Raw genomic sequence first — 18196 nt, 5'->3', positions numbered from 1 at the left:
TCATGGTTAAGTCAGGGCAACCAAGAATGGAGGGACTCAGAGGATAACTTAGCAGGAAGACTTTTCCACATTAGACCTAAAGGAGAAGAGGCAGGACATAGTGTTACCAGAGCCCAGTGAGAGCTGGGGCTACGGTAGGAGCCAGCCAGGAGGAACAGGTAATACAGACTGGGAAGGAAGATGCTCCCTGTTGACTACAAATTCTACCAGGAAAGCAGCATCATTTATAGCTTGCAAGTTTACAGTTTTTACTGCAGCCTGTAGGACAGCACCCCAACCTCACAGGATACTGTCATCCTGCTGGCACCTTAGCTGAGCCTGTGTTAGGCCATTCCACAGTTTATCAGACCAGCTGCTTCTGGAGGGTGGGGTATGGTGATAACACCAGTGAATCCAAGGGCATGCATGAGCCCACTGCTGCATTTCTTTTGCTGTAAAATGAATTCCTTGGTAGGAAGCAATATTGTAGTGTTATAATGGGTCTGGGGTCAAACGGAGAATAACAGCACAGAGGTCCTCTTTTCAGTCTTGGCTACACTGTCCCATGAGCCCTGAGACAGCACTGCTTGTGTCAAGCTTGGGTGGGGGGAATGCTGTATGACTCTTCTTTCCGGTAGCACCTGAACTCCAGCCACAAAGGCCTATTACACTTGGACATAAGCAGCCTTACATAAGCCATGAGTCACAGTGCTCATGTTGGTACCTGTTTATGTGAGTTCTTCAGGCAGCATTTCTATTCTTCTCTTCACCACAGATACTGAGAGGAACAGCAAAAAGATGCAGAGAAGTCAATGGCTTGAATTTGCTCTTTTTTCTCTCCTGCTGTCCCTTTCTGAGGCCACTGCTGTGGGCATGTTGGGGACAGCACAGACTCAGGAGCCCTTCCCCATCACACTTCCAAGTGGATTCTTAATTTCAATCCCTTCCTCCATTCTGGGTTTACTCATAGATTACCCCAAACTCCAGGTCTTAACAATACTATTTTAAATATTCCCTTATGAGCTGATCATATCTTTTGAATATGGCAGAATTAATACTAAAAGACAGATCCACAAGGAAAAGGACGATGAAGTGTGTCTGAAAGCCTAAAAAAGAATGACTCTTTTTTTTTTCTTCCCCAGGGATTTAAGGATAATAGCATATATGTGGAACAGAGCACCCAGGCCAAATCGTTGGTTAGGAATGTCATCTTCTTGATCCTTCTGTTTTGGCGTCTTGTTATCCACCTTGAATTTCAGTACCACAGCTCTAAAACAGTTTATAAAAATTTTGCCTCCAAGGCGCTAGTTCACATACAATTCAACATGGTTGAAACCAAACTCATTTTCCTCCCTGTTTCTGTCATGAGTTTTCTTTCTTATTTGTGGCACTGAGGCTTAAAACATTGGGGAAATGCTAATACTTTTCTCTCCCTTTGCTTCTTCTTGTCCTTCACAGGCATGGGGCAATTAATTATTCTTTGCGTCTTTTGTACACATCACTCCAATTCCAGCTCCCACAGCCACCACCACATTCTAGTCTTCCAACAGTTTCCTATCAGGCCTCCATGCCTTCACTCCTGCCCTTTGCCTAATATTTCTAATACACAGCACATTTATCCATCTCAAAGGTTATATTTTACATGTCATCTTGATGACTTTGTTTATACTGAATTCCTTCTGCCTGAATCATTGCCCTCTTTCTTGTACTTGTCTAAACTGCACTTTTCTTTCAAGTCCTGCTTCCTTCATGAAGTCTTTCTTGGTTGCCCTAAGCTTCGGTGACCAATTATCCCCGTCTGAATTTCTGGAGCATTTATTGTCTGTATCATTCATTTAGCACCAAAAAATACCACCTTGCCTCTCTGTGCGTGAAGGCTGGCTTCCTTTCTAGCAGTACCTGGTAATGGTTGTGCATGAGAGTTATTGAGGGTGTTTTTAAAATTTGCTTTAATACTCAAGATAGAGATTCAAGAGACATCCCAACCTATATAAAAAACAAACAAGCAGCTAACATTGTTACAAATTCCTGAGGTTGAGTTGGGGTTTTTATGTTAATGAAAATTTTTTTGAGCAACTACTCTATGGTAGGCATTGTACTAGATGCTGGAGACAGAACAAGGAACAGGACATTAGTCAATTCTGCTTTTAAGAAGCACACATTCAGGGGGCTGGCCCCGTGGCCGAGTGGTTAAGTTCGCGCGCTCCGCTGCAGGCGGCCCAGTGTTTCGTTGGTTCGAATCCTGGGCGCGGACATGGCACTGCTCGTCAGACCACGCTGAGGCGGCGTCCCACATGCCACAACTAGAAGGACCCACAACGAAGAATACACAACTATGTACCGGGGGGCTTTGGGGAGAAAAAGGAAAAAGTAAAATCTTTAAAAAAAAAAATGTAAATTTAAAAAAAAAAAAAAAAAAAAAAAAAGAAGCACACATTCTGGGGGCTGGCCCTGCGGCATAGCGGTTAAGTTCATGTGCTCCACTCCAGCAGCCTGAGGTTCGCTGCTTTGGATCCGGAGCATGGACCTACCACTACTTATCAAGCCATCCTGTGGCAGGCATCCCACAGATAAAACAGAGGAAGACGGGCACAGGTATTAGCCCAGGGCCAAATCTTCCTCGGCTAAAAAGGAGGTTTGGTGATAGATGTTAGCTCAGGGCTAATCTTCCTCAAAAAAAAAAAAAAAAAAGCACACATTCTGGTAGAGGAAGAAATAATTAAACATACAATTATAATGCTGTGGAATACATAACACAATAGACGCTTAGGACATTATCAGAACACATAAGAGGAACGTGTAATGCTGACCTGGGAGGCCAGGGAAGTTGTCCCAGAGAAAGGGATCCAGAAGGTGGAACATGGAAGACGAGTAAGAGTTGCCCAAGCAAAAGAGAGTGAGTGTGTGTGTGTGTGTGTGTGTGTGTGTGCAGGGATGAGGACAGAGGAATACTACAGGCAGAAAGAATGACATGTGCAAGGTCCTGGAGATAAGCAAAACATGGTTCATGGAAAATATGCAAGGAGTTCAATTTAGCCAGAACACAGAGTGCAGGAGATGAGGCTGGACTGATAATCAGGGTCTATGACAAGATAGTAAACACTCACTAGGGCAGTGAGCAGCAGATAGAAGGCAAGTGACTCAATCAGATTTGGGTTTTAGGAATACCCCTTTGGCTGCAGTGTAGAGAATAGTCTGAGAGGAGAGAGGAATGGAGGAAGGAAGGCCAGTTGGATAGCCGATATGGTAGGTAATCCAGCAAAAAGCTGATGATGATGACCTGACCATTGCCATGGCGGTAGAGATGAAAAACGTGGATAAATTTAAGTGATGCTTAAGGGGTAGAAGTGTGAGGACTAAATGTTTCGGTGTCAGGAGTGAGGGAGAGAAAGTGAAATGGGTGTTAATGTCATTCCCCAAGAAGGAAATCAGGAGAAAAAGCTGGTATAGAGAAGAAGATAATGAGTCCAGTGTAAATTATGTTTAGCTTGGCATTCTCCACCTGGGCATACCCACGTGGAGATGTCTTGGCAGTTGTATATATTGGTCTGAAGCTCAGGAGGGAAATCTCAGCCATAGATTTAACTTTGAGAGTCCTCAAAGCAAGTGGGATGAGGGAGCCATGTAAGTCCAAGAAGACAATGTGTGTGCAGAGTAAGAAAGCAAAACCAGGCTAAAACTCAAAGAACAAAAATGTTCAAAACATGAACTAGAGGAGCTCAAAAAAACTGGGAAGTGGCCAAGAGGTAGGAGGAAATCTCAGAGAATGTGATGTTGCCAAAGTAGATCAACCATGTTACATGCAACATCAACAAATCCAGGCCTGTTTTAGATGAGAAAGTTTTTGTTTTTGTTTTTAAATCTTGGTGTGAATAGTACAGTGCAACAGTTCTCAAACTTTTTGGTTGTACAAATTATTGTACACGTTTACAAATTATTGAGGACTCAAAAGAGCTCACAATGCGACTACATCTATTAATACTTAATTAGAAATTAAAACAGAAAATTTTAAAGGTATTAATTCATTAAAAAACAAACATTACTAGTTAATATCATTGTTTATGAAAATAATTATTTTAAAACAAAAAATTAGTGAGAAGAGTGGCATTATTTTACATTTTTACAAATCTCTTTAACGTCTGGCTTAATAGAAAACAGCTGAATTCTCATATCTGTTTCTGCCTTTTACCTGTTTTGCTATCACATTTTATGTGGCCTCTGGAAAATTCCACTGTATTATTATGAGAGAACAAGAGTGAAAAAAGTAAATAGCATCTTAAATAATTATGAAAATAGTTTGATCTTGCAGACCCCCTGAAAGGGATCTCTAGGGATCTTGGGACTAGATTTTTAGAATCGTTACCCCAGAGTGGGAGAGCTTGACAATACTGCGAGCCTTGCAAACAAGCTCTGTTGCCATAGCCAAAAGTAGGCTGAATTGAATTGACTGAGATTTCAATGGCAATTTTATGAGAGGTTGAGGTTGTTTGGTTAGCATCATTTTCCAGAGTTAGAAATTGAGTCAAGAACGTTCATTCAATTAATTCCACAAATATTTAGCACATATTATATGCCAAGAACTACTTTCTACACAAAAAAACAGACAAAAATCCTTGCCTTGATAAAGTTTCCCTTCTCTTTGGGGAAGGTTAGACAGTGAACAAATAAGGTAGTAAAATGTATAGTATATTGGAGGGTGGTAAGTGCTATACAAAAAATAACTCCAAAAAAGTATAGGGAACGCTGGACGGATTTGCAGATCTCAGTGGTATGGACAGGGAAGTCCTTATTAAGGCGGCAACATTTGAGCAAAGACCTGAAGCAGGTGAAGGAGCCATTTGCATATCCGGTGAAAGAGCTTTTTCCAGGTATTTAAAAAACTAAATCCTTAACTTGTTTTATTAATACATATTCTTTAACCAAATATCTACTGTATCTGGCATTAGCTGCAAGTATAAGATATGACTGGAGAACTAATGCTTATTTAGTGTCTGCCATGTACCAGGAACTTTGCTAGGTATCATGGTACCTTCACTAAGATTTACAACTTAGTGAAGAAGACAAAGCATATACGTACAATTCCTGCCATTGTGGTGTAGCAGTTCTTAATAAACAGGCATAGTTGGTTTGAAGTTGCATCATCAAACGATTGCATGCACCTCATCTAACTGAAGTTTACATCTCCCTTTCAAGATGCACCGACTCGTGAGTACTCTTTAATCTAACAGAGGATAAACTAGGAAGTTAATACGTTATCACATCATCTCTAGAGCACTTGAGTTTCCAAAGTGTCTTCATAAATTAGCTCATTTAACTTTCGTAACAATTCCAAGAAGCCATTATTATTCTACGAAGTATTACGGCCTCCGTCTGCGAGATGGGGAAACAGGCTCAGAGGGCTAGGCAACACTAGGCGGTTATACGGTAGAGTTGGAACCTAAATTTAAGATAACCTGACTGCAAGCACAATGCTTTTCCCACTGCAAAGCAGCTATTCGGAGCAGCTGCTGAAATAAGAGAGTATTATACTCCTCCTACTCAGTCCTTTCCCAAGTACACAACGGAAGGACGGTTGGCTCAGGACTCGGGAGGCAGAAGAGCCTACCCTCTGAAATGGCACACGGCTCTCCCCATCTGCGCTTGCGCAAGGGATGACACGGCTCTCCGGAAAGACGCCCGGGACTGTAGGTTTGCGCAGCCGCAGAGCTACCTCAAGGCGGAACTGGGGCGTCGGAGGCCTCTGCAACCTAAACACCCGGTGTAAAAGGAAGGTGGCAGCCGCGGAGCGGTGCGCATGCGCGGGCAGCTCTGCCTGGTGAAGGGCTGGTTGAGCGCCGGAGAGGGGTGGCTTGCTGGGCCGGAGCGGAGCAGGGGCAGGATGGACGAGGACGTGCTGACCACCCTGAAGATCCTCATCATCGGCGAGAGCGGCGTGGGCAAGTCCAGGTGAGGCGGGGCTGCGCGCCGTGGCGAGGCCGGCGGGCTGCTTTCTGCCTCGGTGGCCGCTGTCTCCTGGGCCGCGACGGGAACGGTAAACGGCGGCGGCGGGCGCGGGCCGGGCTGGGGCGGGCTCCGCTCGCGGCCTCCCGGCCTCTCTGCCGCGCGGGCCTCTGGCCCTGCCGCCCGCGCCCGCCCCGCGCCAGCCCGCCGGGTGCCCGGCCTCGGCCAGGCCCGGGTTCTCGGGATCGCCCTGCCTCCTGTCGCAGCACGAAAAACAATCCCGAGGGCCGCCACCCGGCCGGCCGGCTTGCGGCCGCGGAGCGTAGGGCGCGGCGGGCGGGTTCGGGCCCAAGTCCGGCCTTGGGGAGGCCTCGTCGCGGCCCCTCGGGGTGCAGGCCGCCCGTCACCCCGCCAGGTAAGAGTTGTAACTTCATCACTTTGGGCTTTCTGTCGGGCTTTCTCTAAACACGTAACGTTCTGCGCTGGAAGTTTCGCGACGCCTTGGACCACATTCCTGGCCTATTTTGGTGCACCCCTTTGCCGATTCCTTTATGTTTTTCTCTGAGTCAGCTGTGAAAGCGCTCGTTGGTCATCTGACCACTCGCGTAGCTCCCTTCAGTCTAAGATGCTAGAGCTTAAGCTGTGGCCCACCTTTGGAAATAAAGTGTAATTGTTACTTCTCATTCTGCCAGATCATCTAGAGGTAAAAGAACAAATTAGCATTTGTGTCTTTTCTTTCTTGACTCCTTCTTGGGGGAAAATCCTATTGACAGTAGTTCGGGTTGAGTATAAGGTGAGACCTGGAGCTCGGTGGGTGCTGCAAGAGGATGTGGTTTCATCCAGGTCTTAGAAAAACGTTCTCCAGGTGAAGTCATCCTTGCCATCTGGTTATGAGTAGATTACAGTCTGGGCTGCTTTGATCTTTGAACAATAGTCAATTCCAGGAGCCGTAAGCAATTTCATATTTTAGCTATACCTCCTGATAAACTTATTTTTCAGATCACTTCATAAAGGCTTACTTTTTTAGGTACTTAAAGATTTGAAATCTTATTCTGTAATATGCTTTGAAATTTTGTATAATTTTAAAGCATCACGATACATTTTCATAGTTTTCTTCGTTTAATGTACTCTGTGTATGTTGGAGTGTGGGATTTGTACGTAACAAGGAATAAATTAATGAAACGTGAGCTAGCAAAATAGTACGATTTGTGTGTGTGTGTGTGTGTGTGTGTTACTTAAAGGGCTGGATAAAATCATTTTTATGATCACCATCTATTTGAGAGTTAAAAAGTTAATTACTATATTGAACATTGTCTTAATAGGAATTCCATAGCCTTGTGACCTTTTTTTTTTCTTGAAATGTGACTCTCATTTAGGTTAAGGCATGTGAAATTGCTGATTTTGAAGTCAAGAATTGGTTGAATGTCGTTTCATGTGGTTCAGCCCAGTACATAGTTGGTTGGCACTTTTTCTAAATGTATTGGATGAGTGACTCAACTATGTTAAAATTTTCTGGAAGGTTGACTGGAGGTACTGTGTTTACATAATTGAATTTCTTCCTCTGGAGTAAAATCTGTTAAGTGGATTTATTGGTTTTCTTAGTCCCCTCCCCTCAAACAAACTTATTTGGATCTAATCTGCTCCAAACTGTTTCTCAGTACTTAGTGGTGAATTATCAGCTGCTCACTGAGAAATTTTAACACCTTTAACTACCTCTTTCAAGAAAGGATTCTATTTAGGGAGAAAGTTGGCTTATTTTTCTAGCTAAATATACATTATTAGTGTATGTGATATGCTTTGAAAAACAACCTTGAACACCTGCCTTTCTGGATGAGAATAAATCACTACAATATGGAAGCCTATGCTTTTTAAGGTGAGTTACTACAAAAACATTTCTCCTGGATATACTCTTAAAGGGTTGTTCAAACCAATGGTTTGTTTCTTTTTTTTCTTTTTTTTTTTTACAGATTAAGAGTTAGTGGAAATGAGATATCACTTATGTTGTTGAGAAGTCATTGCACAACAAAGGATATCTTAACTAATTCAAATTAGTGGGTTATTTTCCTGTTTATTTCATACTGTTGGAGTGTAAGGAGCATGTGTGATAGCAGCCAGGAAATCAGGATTATGAAACTGATGCTGCCACTTGTGTGACCTTGTGTGTGATATTTGAAAACTTTAGGCCTTCGTTTCTTCATTTGAAAAATGAGGTTGGAGTAGAAATCTCTCCAGCCCTGTCTAAGGTTCAGTGTCTAACAGTCTTTGATTCTGTGGCCAGCCATGGTGCAGTAAAGAAGTAGCAAAGTGTTTCAGAAACTAGAAGGGCTTCTAGAGGCCTGTTATCTAAATTACTGCCCTCCTGTGCCTCTTGTATTCCCATCCTTTTTGGCCAATTTCATTTGTAAATTAAGAAATGCAGATTAGTTATAATCATACTGTTTGTTATAAATTTGGTCGTCTTTAAGTGGAATGGTGGTAGTTACTGCTTCCATCTGTATAGCTCTGCATGGAGAGTATTTTGCTCCTTTAACTTTGAAAATATGAAGGCTTAAATATACTTTCTTTAGAGCAGTGGTTCTTAATCGTTTTTAGGTTGTGGATTCTTTTCAAAATCCTATAAAGAAAAAGACTCTGCCTAGAAAAATGCATACACAGAATTTAGAATACATTTTGAGCTCAGAGTGTACTCCTGGCTAAGATCTGCTGACTTACACTCAGAGCCTATATTCAGATTTGTTGCTTTGCACCATCTCAGTTCCCTGTCTTTCGTAACAAAGTACCGTTGATGACAAAGATTGTTGTAAGGATTAGCAGTTATGCAAGCAAAGCTCCTGGCTCAGTGTCTGGCATATTGTTGATGTTCAGTAAATAATGGCCAATACCATTGTTATTATTTGTATTATTATTATGGTATTGTTATCATTACCACTACTCTCCAAGTTCTCTGTTTTTGTAATAATGTTTTCTGTGGTGATGAAGTATAGGTACATATCTTTTCTATTCTTAAATTATGAGTCACTGAAATTTTTAGTAAATCTTCACTTTTATTACTTTAAAGTTTAACATTGCAGAGAGAAGAAAACTTTTGTAAGTAGTTTTTCAAGATTCTTATTAGTGCTGTCACCTGACTCATGTTGGAAGTAAGTAAAAATAGTTATAGTCAAGAGGGTTCAATGTTAAGTAGAAGAATCTACAGTTTGACTCTTCTGTTTTACTTTGCTTGTGTGCTCTTGGTTTTATGGTAAACAGAAGAAAGCAAAACCAAAAAGGGAAAGTTAATTCTTCAACAATTAATGATACTGGGTTTGGAAACTACCAAGAGGCCATTGTATTTTGCAGTCTACTCTGTGGACCAAAAAAAAAAATCTCTATCAGTAATAAGTACAACCTATAGAAATATTCATAAATTTTTTTCTGCAAGTCAGACATGATAGCTAGTGCCTTGATTTTTATTAATGCAAACAGGTCATTAGAACAGTCTTGTCCTACTTTAGGAGATAATATGAGGGAAGATTCATTAATTTTATAAGTCTAAGCTTTTACAAAAGCTTAGATTTTATTTTTGAAAAGCTTCTAGTAACTGACAGTTCTGCCTTATATTAAATAAAATAATTCTGGGAAACGTGAAATCTTAGAGTATCCTTATGGTATCCTTTGCTTTCGTTTTATCCCTTTCTTTCTAGTTTCTTTACTCTTTCCTAGCTTTAGTCCTTTGTTATTTCTCATCATAAGATGGCAGTTGTCTTTGTTGCATTTTTTTTCCTGGTATTAATTTGAGGTTCTTGCTATTCCTTTCTTTAAAAAAGCTTTCAGTAGCTTCCTCTTGCCTACTTGATTTCATCCAGTGTACCTAATGTTTTGGTGGTCTAGTAGTTAAGATTCGGCTCTCTCGCCTCTGTAGCTGGGGTTTGTTTCCTGGTCAAGGAACCATACTACTCATTTGTTGATTGTCATACTGTAGCAGCTGTGTGTTGCTATGATGCTGAAAGCTATGCCACTGGTATTTCAAATACCAGCAGGGTCACCCATGGTGGACAGGTTTCAGTGGAGCTTCCAGAAGAAGACAGACCAGGAAGAAGGACCTGGCCACCCACTTCTGAAGACATTGGCCGTGAAAACCCCATGCATAGCGGTAGAGCAGGTCTGATAACAGTGCTGGAAGGTGAGAGCGTGGCACAGAAAGACGGGGCAGGGTTCTGCTCTGCTGTACACAGGGCGCTAGGAGTCGGAATCCACTCATGGGCACTAACAACAAGAAAACCTGTTGTTTGCCAGAGTGTGCCTACTCTGGCCATCGTGTGATCTTTCTCTCCTCACGTTTTACTGTTTCTTCTCTTCCCACTTAGGGAGTAGTCATGCTACTTGTTAGAAAATGCTGCCTTTCACATCTTTCTGTTTTTACTTGCGTTCAGAGTGGATTACACATCAGATTTTTTTTTAATTAATTGATTGCGTTCCAACAAACTTATTTTCCCGCCTTTCATCTACTTTAGTTAAAGCATGACATGTTGTTGATATAATTTTCTCAGAAGGACATACCAGTACAGTTCGGAAAAAACAACCCACAAAACCTTTTCACACTTGAGGAATTGTGTAGGGGAGCATGGGGAATATATTTTCTAGTAAACTGCTTTGCTCTTGGGATTCTTTAATTGCCTTTCGGATAATTTAAGTCCTCCATGTATACCTGCACGGAGGCAGTACTTCTGGGAGCAGACCTACATCAGCTATTCATTTTTTTTTAAGATTGGCACCTGAGCTAACATCTGTTGCCAATCTTCTTTTTTGCTTCTTCCTCTTCTCCCCAAAGCCCGCCAGTATATAGTTGTATATTCTACTTGTAGGTTGTTCTGGTTGTGCTATGTGGGACGCCACCTCAGCATGGCCTGAGGAGCAGGGCCATGTCCTCACCCAGGATCCGAACCTGCAAAACCCTGGGCTGCTGAAGCGGAACGTGTGAACTTAGCCACTCAGCCACGGGGCCAGCTCCCTACATCAGCTGCTGTTATCTAATTTGTGACAAAATATAGCAATTATGAACATTTACGAAATGACTAGAAAGAAAAGTCAAGTTTCTAACCTATCTTTTTAACATCTTTTTTAGCCTGCTCTTGAGGTTCACAGATGATACTTTTGATCCAGAACTTGCAGCAACAATAGGTAAGCCTATGTTTAAAAATTTAATAGAAATGTTGGATATTTTCTTGCCTTCACGCTGTTCTATCTCATTTCCCCTACCGTCCCCTCACCACCCCATTGCTTCCTTGTCTGTCGGAATCTTACTTGTCTTTCAAGGCTTTACTTTGGTGTCATTAAATTTCTGAGCCTTTCTAGATCTCACCAAGCAGAAATAACATCCTTATCTGTTGTCTCATGGCACTTTGTTCACACTGCTGGTATTGTAATTATCTGTACACACATTTCCTTGATTGTCTTTTATTTTGTATTATGCAATTATTTGAATATTTTTTGTATGCCAGGCACTGTCCTAAGATGTGAGGTTATAATGATGGATAATATAGACTTAGTCTTTATCATCATGGACCTAAAAGTATTACCCAGGAGTAGAGTATGTTAATTTTGTGTTTTTAGCATTTGCTATAGTATCTGGCATATATTTTGAACTCAACGTATTTATTAATATTAGTTGTTAAGTGGGGCTGGCCCCGTGGCCGAGTGGTTAAGTTCGCGCGCTCCGCTGCAGGCGGCCCAGTGTTTCGTCGGTTCGAATCCTGGGCGCGGACATGGCACTGCTCGTCAGACCACGCTGAGGCAGCGTCCCACATGCCACAACTAGAGGAACCCACAACGAAGAATACACAACTATGTACCAGGGGGCTTTGGGGAGAAAAAGGAAAAAATAAAAAAAATCTTTAAAAAAAAAAAAAAAATTAGTTGTTAAGTATTGTTAGGAACAATAATACCTAAATACCATTTTAAAATGAAATTTACATTGCCTGGAAGAGGTTTGCCACGTTAGTTTATTAGAAGATATGAGAAGATAGAGCTGGATATTTTGGTATCACATGTTTAGGGAATAGACGACAATATAAAGGGATCGAGAGACAGCTTGCAGTGGTTGAAAGAGCTGAGTCAGAGCAAGATAGTAGTCTTGGCTCTGCCTCGCACTGGTTGTGAGCTTGAGCAAGTCATTTGCCTTCATTGTCTTCATCTGAATTGACAAGTTTTGGAGAGAATACATTTTTCTTACAGCTCTAAAATTTTATGATCTGATGAGTGGAGCGTGGTAAAGATGATCCTAGCATTAACAGGGAAAATAAAGAGTTTCTGTTAACAGGTTTTGTTTGTTTTTATTTATTGTGTGTCTAGGTTTTTTTTTCCTATTCTTCTTATTGTTAAACAATGTCATTCTTAGGAAAAGTTGTGAAAATAGTATAAAGGATTTCTGTACGTCCTACTCAGATTCCCCAAATGTTAGTATTTATCACATGTGCTTTGTCATTCTCTCTCTACATACACACACGCGATATTCTTGTTTTTCTGAATTGCTTGAGAGTAAATTGCAGACATGATGTCTTTAATCTCTAAATCATGTGTTTTTCCTGAATAAACATAGATGTAATTCTGTATACAGACAGATTTCATCAATTGTCCCACTAATGTCTTATATAGCAAAGGAAAAAGAATTGTTTCTGGTCTAGGATCTAGTCCAGGATCACACTTTGAATTTAGTTATCACTTCTCTTAAGTCTCTTTTAATCTGAACAGTTCTTCAGTCTTTTTTTGTCTTTCATGGCCTTGACATTTTTGAAGAGTACATACAGATCAGTTATTTTGTAGACTATCCATCAATTGCGTTTGTCCAGTGTGTCCTCATAGTTAGATTCAGGTTATGCATTTTTGGCAGGAATTCCACAGAAGTGCTTCTTGGAGCATGGTGTATATTTGTACCATTCCTAGTGATAGGACTTTGGTTACTTAAGGTGATATATGTGACATTTCTCTATTGTAAAGTATCATCCTGTCATTGTAACTAGGTTGGTTGTCAAATGGTGATTTTTCAAATTCCATCGTTCCCATCTACATCTTTTATTTAGCTTTCTGTAAGGAAAAGCTCTTTTTTGTTTCTTTTTATCTGTAATAACTCATGATGCCTCTAAATGTTTAATAAATTATATCAGGCATTCTTTAGCTTTTGTATGACATGTTAACGTGTACAGATTTACTCTTATGTGTGTGAAAGGGAATCATTTAAAACACTAGTAATTCAAAATCCATTTTAATTTGACTTTGGTATATTATTTGTTCCTGTAAAAAATTAGTAGTAGAACTTTATTTTTCTCGGACATGCCTGGTAATGGATAGCAAGGAGTAGAAGAATAGTAATTGGCGGGAAAATAAACTTGCCTGGAGTTAAAATTTTACTAAGGGAATGATCTTATATGTAATATAAAGCTGTCTATCTTCATTTCAAATCCAGCTGGAATCTGGGGACTTGCAGAATGACAGATTCTGTTTTGTCCTTATTATTAAAAAGGCTTTGACTGCCTTAAGAACAAATACTAAGATTATGGCGCACTGATGAGGATATACGTAATTTGTTCCCCAAATGGCCCCTGGGTCTTGAAAAGTATCTTTTACATTTAGTCGTCAGATTATTTTCTGCCTTAGGTTATAATCAATATACACATGAATTTTTAAAATAAAAACAATTAGCTCAATTGTTAATGGCCTTGTGAAAATTAGTGTTTTGTGGAAAATTAGTATTTTACCTCACAATAAAATAGTAAGGAAAGCACACCTTTATCTTTCAGTAATATAGTTTGACGCTCAATTTTCTGTCTTATATAAAATATTCTTTTAAGATAATTTTATTGAATTTTGAGTTTGAAGATGGTACTATAAAGTTGGCATTTTCTTCTTTTGCTTTCTGGCAATTAGCTAATAACAACGAGAGAGGGAAAAACTAAAGCACAAACCCCATATTCCACTAAACTAGAAGATGGCTAAAACCCCAAGCCACAGAAGAGTTGGAATGGCTGCCAAAAACAGTGGAGACTAAGCAGCCTGCACGTGAGACTAAGTAGAGAGAGGATGCCACAGCTGCAGAGCTCTGAGCCGGCAAAGATGCTTCATGAAGTGGAGAGGCCCACCCTGGGGCACAAAACCTAAATCCCTTGTTTGCAAAACCAAAATGGGTTTCTTAAGCTCATGACAGGAGTTTTCCTGCACCTGTTTTGATTCCAAGAAGTTGGGGAGATGAAGCCAAACAAGAAGTCACACAAACCAGCCATTTTTGCTTTTGTCTGTCCAAGTGTAGGGGAGGAAGTGCCTTTGCATTGTGAAAAACCTCAAGGCTGCCTGTCACCGTTGGCTGTTGAGAAGTAAAAAACTAAACAATTCTTATGTAAAATTCTAAGTCAAGACAGAGTTTTGCTGTCCAGAACTGGAGTCACTGTGGCTGCCTGCGTGAACGTCCTACAAATAGCTTGTTCGGGAAAACCTCCCATCATTCAAAGATGAGTTAATCAAAAAGAATCCAGCTCAAGGCCACTACCACCATTCAGGAATCACAAAGGAAGAAAAGAACAGAAAAACAAAGGACAGGTGAAGAATACTCACCAGAAAAAATATTGCTGCAAAGAAGATGAAAATCATGGTGAAATATTTTGCCATGAATTTAAAACCCTTAATGCAAGTGTTTACCAGTGAGAGCACAAAGCAGTGATGTAAGAGGTCAAGGAAGGGGTAGTGTAAGTGCTTGAGAAAATGCAGTGTAAGCTGATTGAGTGGAAAGAAAAAGAAATAAGATAAAAAAATAAAATCATTACTGGAATGAAAGGGAAATTGGAAGGATCACAAGGGAAGATAGAAAACAATAGAGGACATAGAACCCGGAAATGGGAAAAGTGGGTAGAATTTACCAAAATGAATAAAAATGTTAATACAAATTAGAGAAAGTGATAGATATGGAAATCAGAAAGGAAATTCATCATTTGCGTATTTGAGTCTCAGAAGAAGAAACATAATGAAATGCAACAAGTATTTAAAAATACAATCCAAGATAACATTTCTGACATGAAAGTAAACACATACACAAAATTCTAAGACTGCTTTGACCAGGTTTTTTATTTGTTTATTACATGGGGGTGTTGGGGGAAAAAAAAGGCATTAGATTTCTTTTTCTGCTATGGCAAGGCCGTATGTTGCTACTTAATCAGCTGCATAGATAGAATTGGTTGAAATTTAAGCATGAAAGCTAGATCCTTGTAGAAAATAGGCTAACTTTATATAATCTCATTAAATAGGCAAAAGTTCTTCATGTTAAGATTTTTAATGTACCCTGTTTTATAGATAACCCTTGAATATAAAAAGAGTACTTTATGTAAGACTCTCAAATAAAAAAATCAGAAAATTTAAAACCAGTTCCCCACTTAAGATAGGTTCACAAACTATTTCCTAATCTGTTTGTGAGACTTATAGTTGTTAAAATATGTAAACGTGTTCTTTTGAGGGTTGATAGATTTCAACTAAAGTTAGAGAGATTTTGGCTAATGGTTGCCTTAGATCAGTGATTCTTATCAATTCCTTAATAAGTTTTTTAAAAATACTGATGACTGTGCCGTCATGTTACCTGTGTCTGACTTTAAGGACAGAGACCAAATCTGTTCCATCTGCAAGTTACCTTATAGTTTGGACTTACTTAACAAAAAGATAATTTAATTAAAATGGAAACGAATGAGTTTATATATCTTGTTTAATGTCATGACATAGACTTGTTAAAATATTTAGAAATATGAGAATTCAAAGAAAAATATAGTGATTCTATTCATATAATTTCATTCAATTAAACATTCTAATTGGAATAAAGCAATAAAAATGTCTAGCATTTCTCTGTTTAGAATAATGACAAATGATCTTCATGATATGTAAAGAGTTTCTGCTTTCTATTTTACTTGGAGGTTTTATGAGGAAAAGTTGTGATTTTTTTCATATGCCTTTTCAGCATTGATTGATGGTTGATAGACTTTTTTATACTGAAATGTCCTTGCTTCCATAGATGAGTCTTCACTCAGATCGTTTGACATATTTCTGGATTCTATTGACTAATACTTAATTTAGCTATTTGTATTCCTAAGATAGTCTCTCCTTTTTTGTATTTTTTTAAAATGAGGATTTGGTCTTCAAGTTGTACTGGTTTGTAAAATGAAGGAGTTTTCCATTGTCAACCTACAAAAACAGAAACCAGTGTAAGAGGCAAAGCGGTTATTTGGAATCAAAGAATTGCAGTTCACGAAGTGCAGATTCAGGTAGAAACCCAAATAGTATCCTGATTACAGGAGAGGGGCTCTGGGTTTTTAAGGGAAAAAGGGCGGAAGATGAGCTAAGGTATATTGAAGAGGAGTTCATTGGTGCTGGATGAGGTAAGGCTAGGCTTGTACTTCATGGATTGACTTGTGATTCGGTCATCAGACCAAAGGCTAGACTTGTACTTTGCTGATTGGTTAGCGATTCGGTCATCAGCAAGTCTAATTTGATTGGTCCTTACAAACAGGATATTCTTGTTGTCTGGCCGTGTGCCCAGTTGTGCAAGCAGCGTGGGATAGGTAGAGGAGAGACCGAAGAAATGACCTGGAGACGGCATGAGAGACATATGGGCTTACTGAGATTTACGTACGAGGAGTGTCCACTGGCGGCCGGCTGGGCAGCACTGTGTGCCGCTACTGCGCACAGGGAGGAGGCTGCTTATCTGGGCAGGGGGCACAAAGGCTGTGCTCGCCAAGAAGGGCTGTGTCTGGTACAGCCAGCGTTCCCAGGAACAGTAGCTCGTGTGGAGGGGCTCTGTGCTCCTTTAAGACATGATGTTCTTTGAGTGAGATAAGGTAAGATCCAGGTTGTCCAGGCCCTGGATCGTTACAAATCCCAGCAGCTAGGCGTCTGGCCCAGGTGGTTGGCGTTCTGCCAACAGCGGACCAGAAGGACACAAGGTTGTAATGGGGCATGCGGGTTATTGCCGAGCAAGCAAGGCCCAGGCCCTCCGCTTGTCCTCATGGACTTCTTGGAATGTTGATGGTTTGGCCTGGTTTGGAAGATAAAGAAAACAAGACATACAAGGCAATCCCTCTGAAATGGCTGCTCCAGCTCTATTTTAACACAGCTCCACTCAAGTCATCTTTTACACCATCTTTTTAAGTTGTCTTTACTCACTTAAATAGTATTGGAGTTACCTGTTCCGTGAAGGCTACATTTTACCTGAGTCAATCTGATCCTTGTTCCCTTCTTACCATTCCAACCTCTTCAAGTTTTCTGTTTCTTAGGACAGCCTTGGGAATGTAACTAGGAAAGCATGCCAAGTTCTCTCTTAAGCCGGTTGCACATAATATTCTTTTAAACTCTTCATTATCTGTGCCTCTGTTCCTCTCTCATTTCTAAACTTGTGTATTTTTGTAGTCTGCCTTTTCCTAAGGAATGTATTTTATTGTTTGAGGAATTGCTTTATTTTTTTCCTCTGTCTGCTTCCTACTTTGCTTTTGGTTTATTTTGTTAGTTTAAGATGAGAATTAAGTTCCCTTCTTTTTAGCCTTTATTTAATAAAGATGTCCTCTAAGAACAAATTTTACTATGTCCCATAGCTTTTGGCGTGGTGTGTTTCTTTTTCATTGCTCTCTGCATAGTTTATATTTTCAGTTTTGCTTTCCTCTTTGGACATTTGAAATCTTTGATTTAAGAATGTGTTTCTTAATTTCCAGGCCTTTCTTTGGTTATTGTTTTATTTCTTATTCATTGGATAATGATTCCCATTTGGACTAAGACCGCCCACCCCTCTGCCAGTCTCCTGTCTATCAGCTGGAGTTGAGTTGGAGCCTTGGAATTCAGCCTGCTTCTGACAAGACTTTCCCTACACCCCTCTTTCTTCTCCAGATCTTTTCATCTTGCTTTTGCTATCTGCCACAAGACCAGCAGACATCACACAGTTTTTCCCCTCTTTAGGTAGTCACCACAAAAGTCCTGGCCTCCCACGTTAGTCTTTATCCTCCAGATTCTAATCTTGATAAGGTTTTGTACATCTTCTTTTCTCACTCCCAGCTCCCACTCCTTGTCAACTCTTGAAATGTGTTTACTCTGTCCTCTGGGGTAGCAGAGCACTTAGTGTGTTTTATTATTAGTATTTTAAAGTTGTTTATAAACTCAGATTTGGGGGTCTAGTTCTTTGTAATCTTGTTCTCGATTGGCTCTTTGAAGCTTTTATAGTATCTCTCTTGGTGCCTCCTCTGATGTCCTCCACCCACAGCCCTCCCCCCCGAAAAATAACTAA

The 18196-nt window shown here is 40.3% G+C and overlaps 1 protein-coding gene across 2 annotated transcripts in view; it reads left to right on the top strand.

Annotated features, from left to right (window-relative positions):
- The first annotated feature begins 3888 nt into the window (after positions 1 to 3888).
- Positions 3889 to 18196, top strand: part of RAB18 (RAB18, member RAS oncogene family) — a 34578-nt gene continuing 20270 nt past the window's right edge. For both annotated transcript variants that reach the window (XM_008529603.2, XM_008529602.2), the window contains exons 1-2: positions 3889 to 5925; positions 11024 to 11079. In XM_008529603.2, the coding sequence (XP_008527825.1) occupies positions 5774 to 5925; positions 11024 to 11079 (208 nt within the window). In that variant the 5' untranslated portion in view covers positions 3889 to 5773. The remainder of the gene's footprint in view (positions 5926 to 11023; positions 11080 to 18196) is intronic.

This window comes from Equus przewalskii, chromosome 30, assembly GCF_037783145.1.
Source record: "Equus przewalskii isolate Varuska chromosome 30, EquPr2, whole genome shotgun sequence".
Taxonomy (NCBI): domain Eukaryota; kingdom Metazoa; phylum Chordata; class Mammalia; order Perissodactyla; family Equidae; genus Equus; species Equus przewalskii.
Note: the sequence above shows the minus strand (reverse complement) of the source record. Positions and strands in the feature narration are given on the sequence as shown.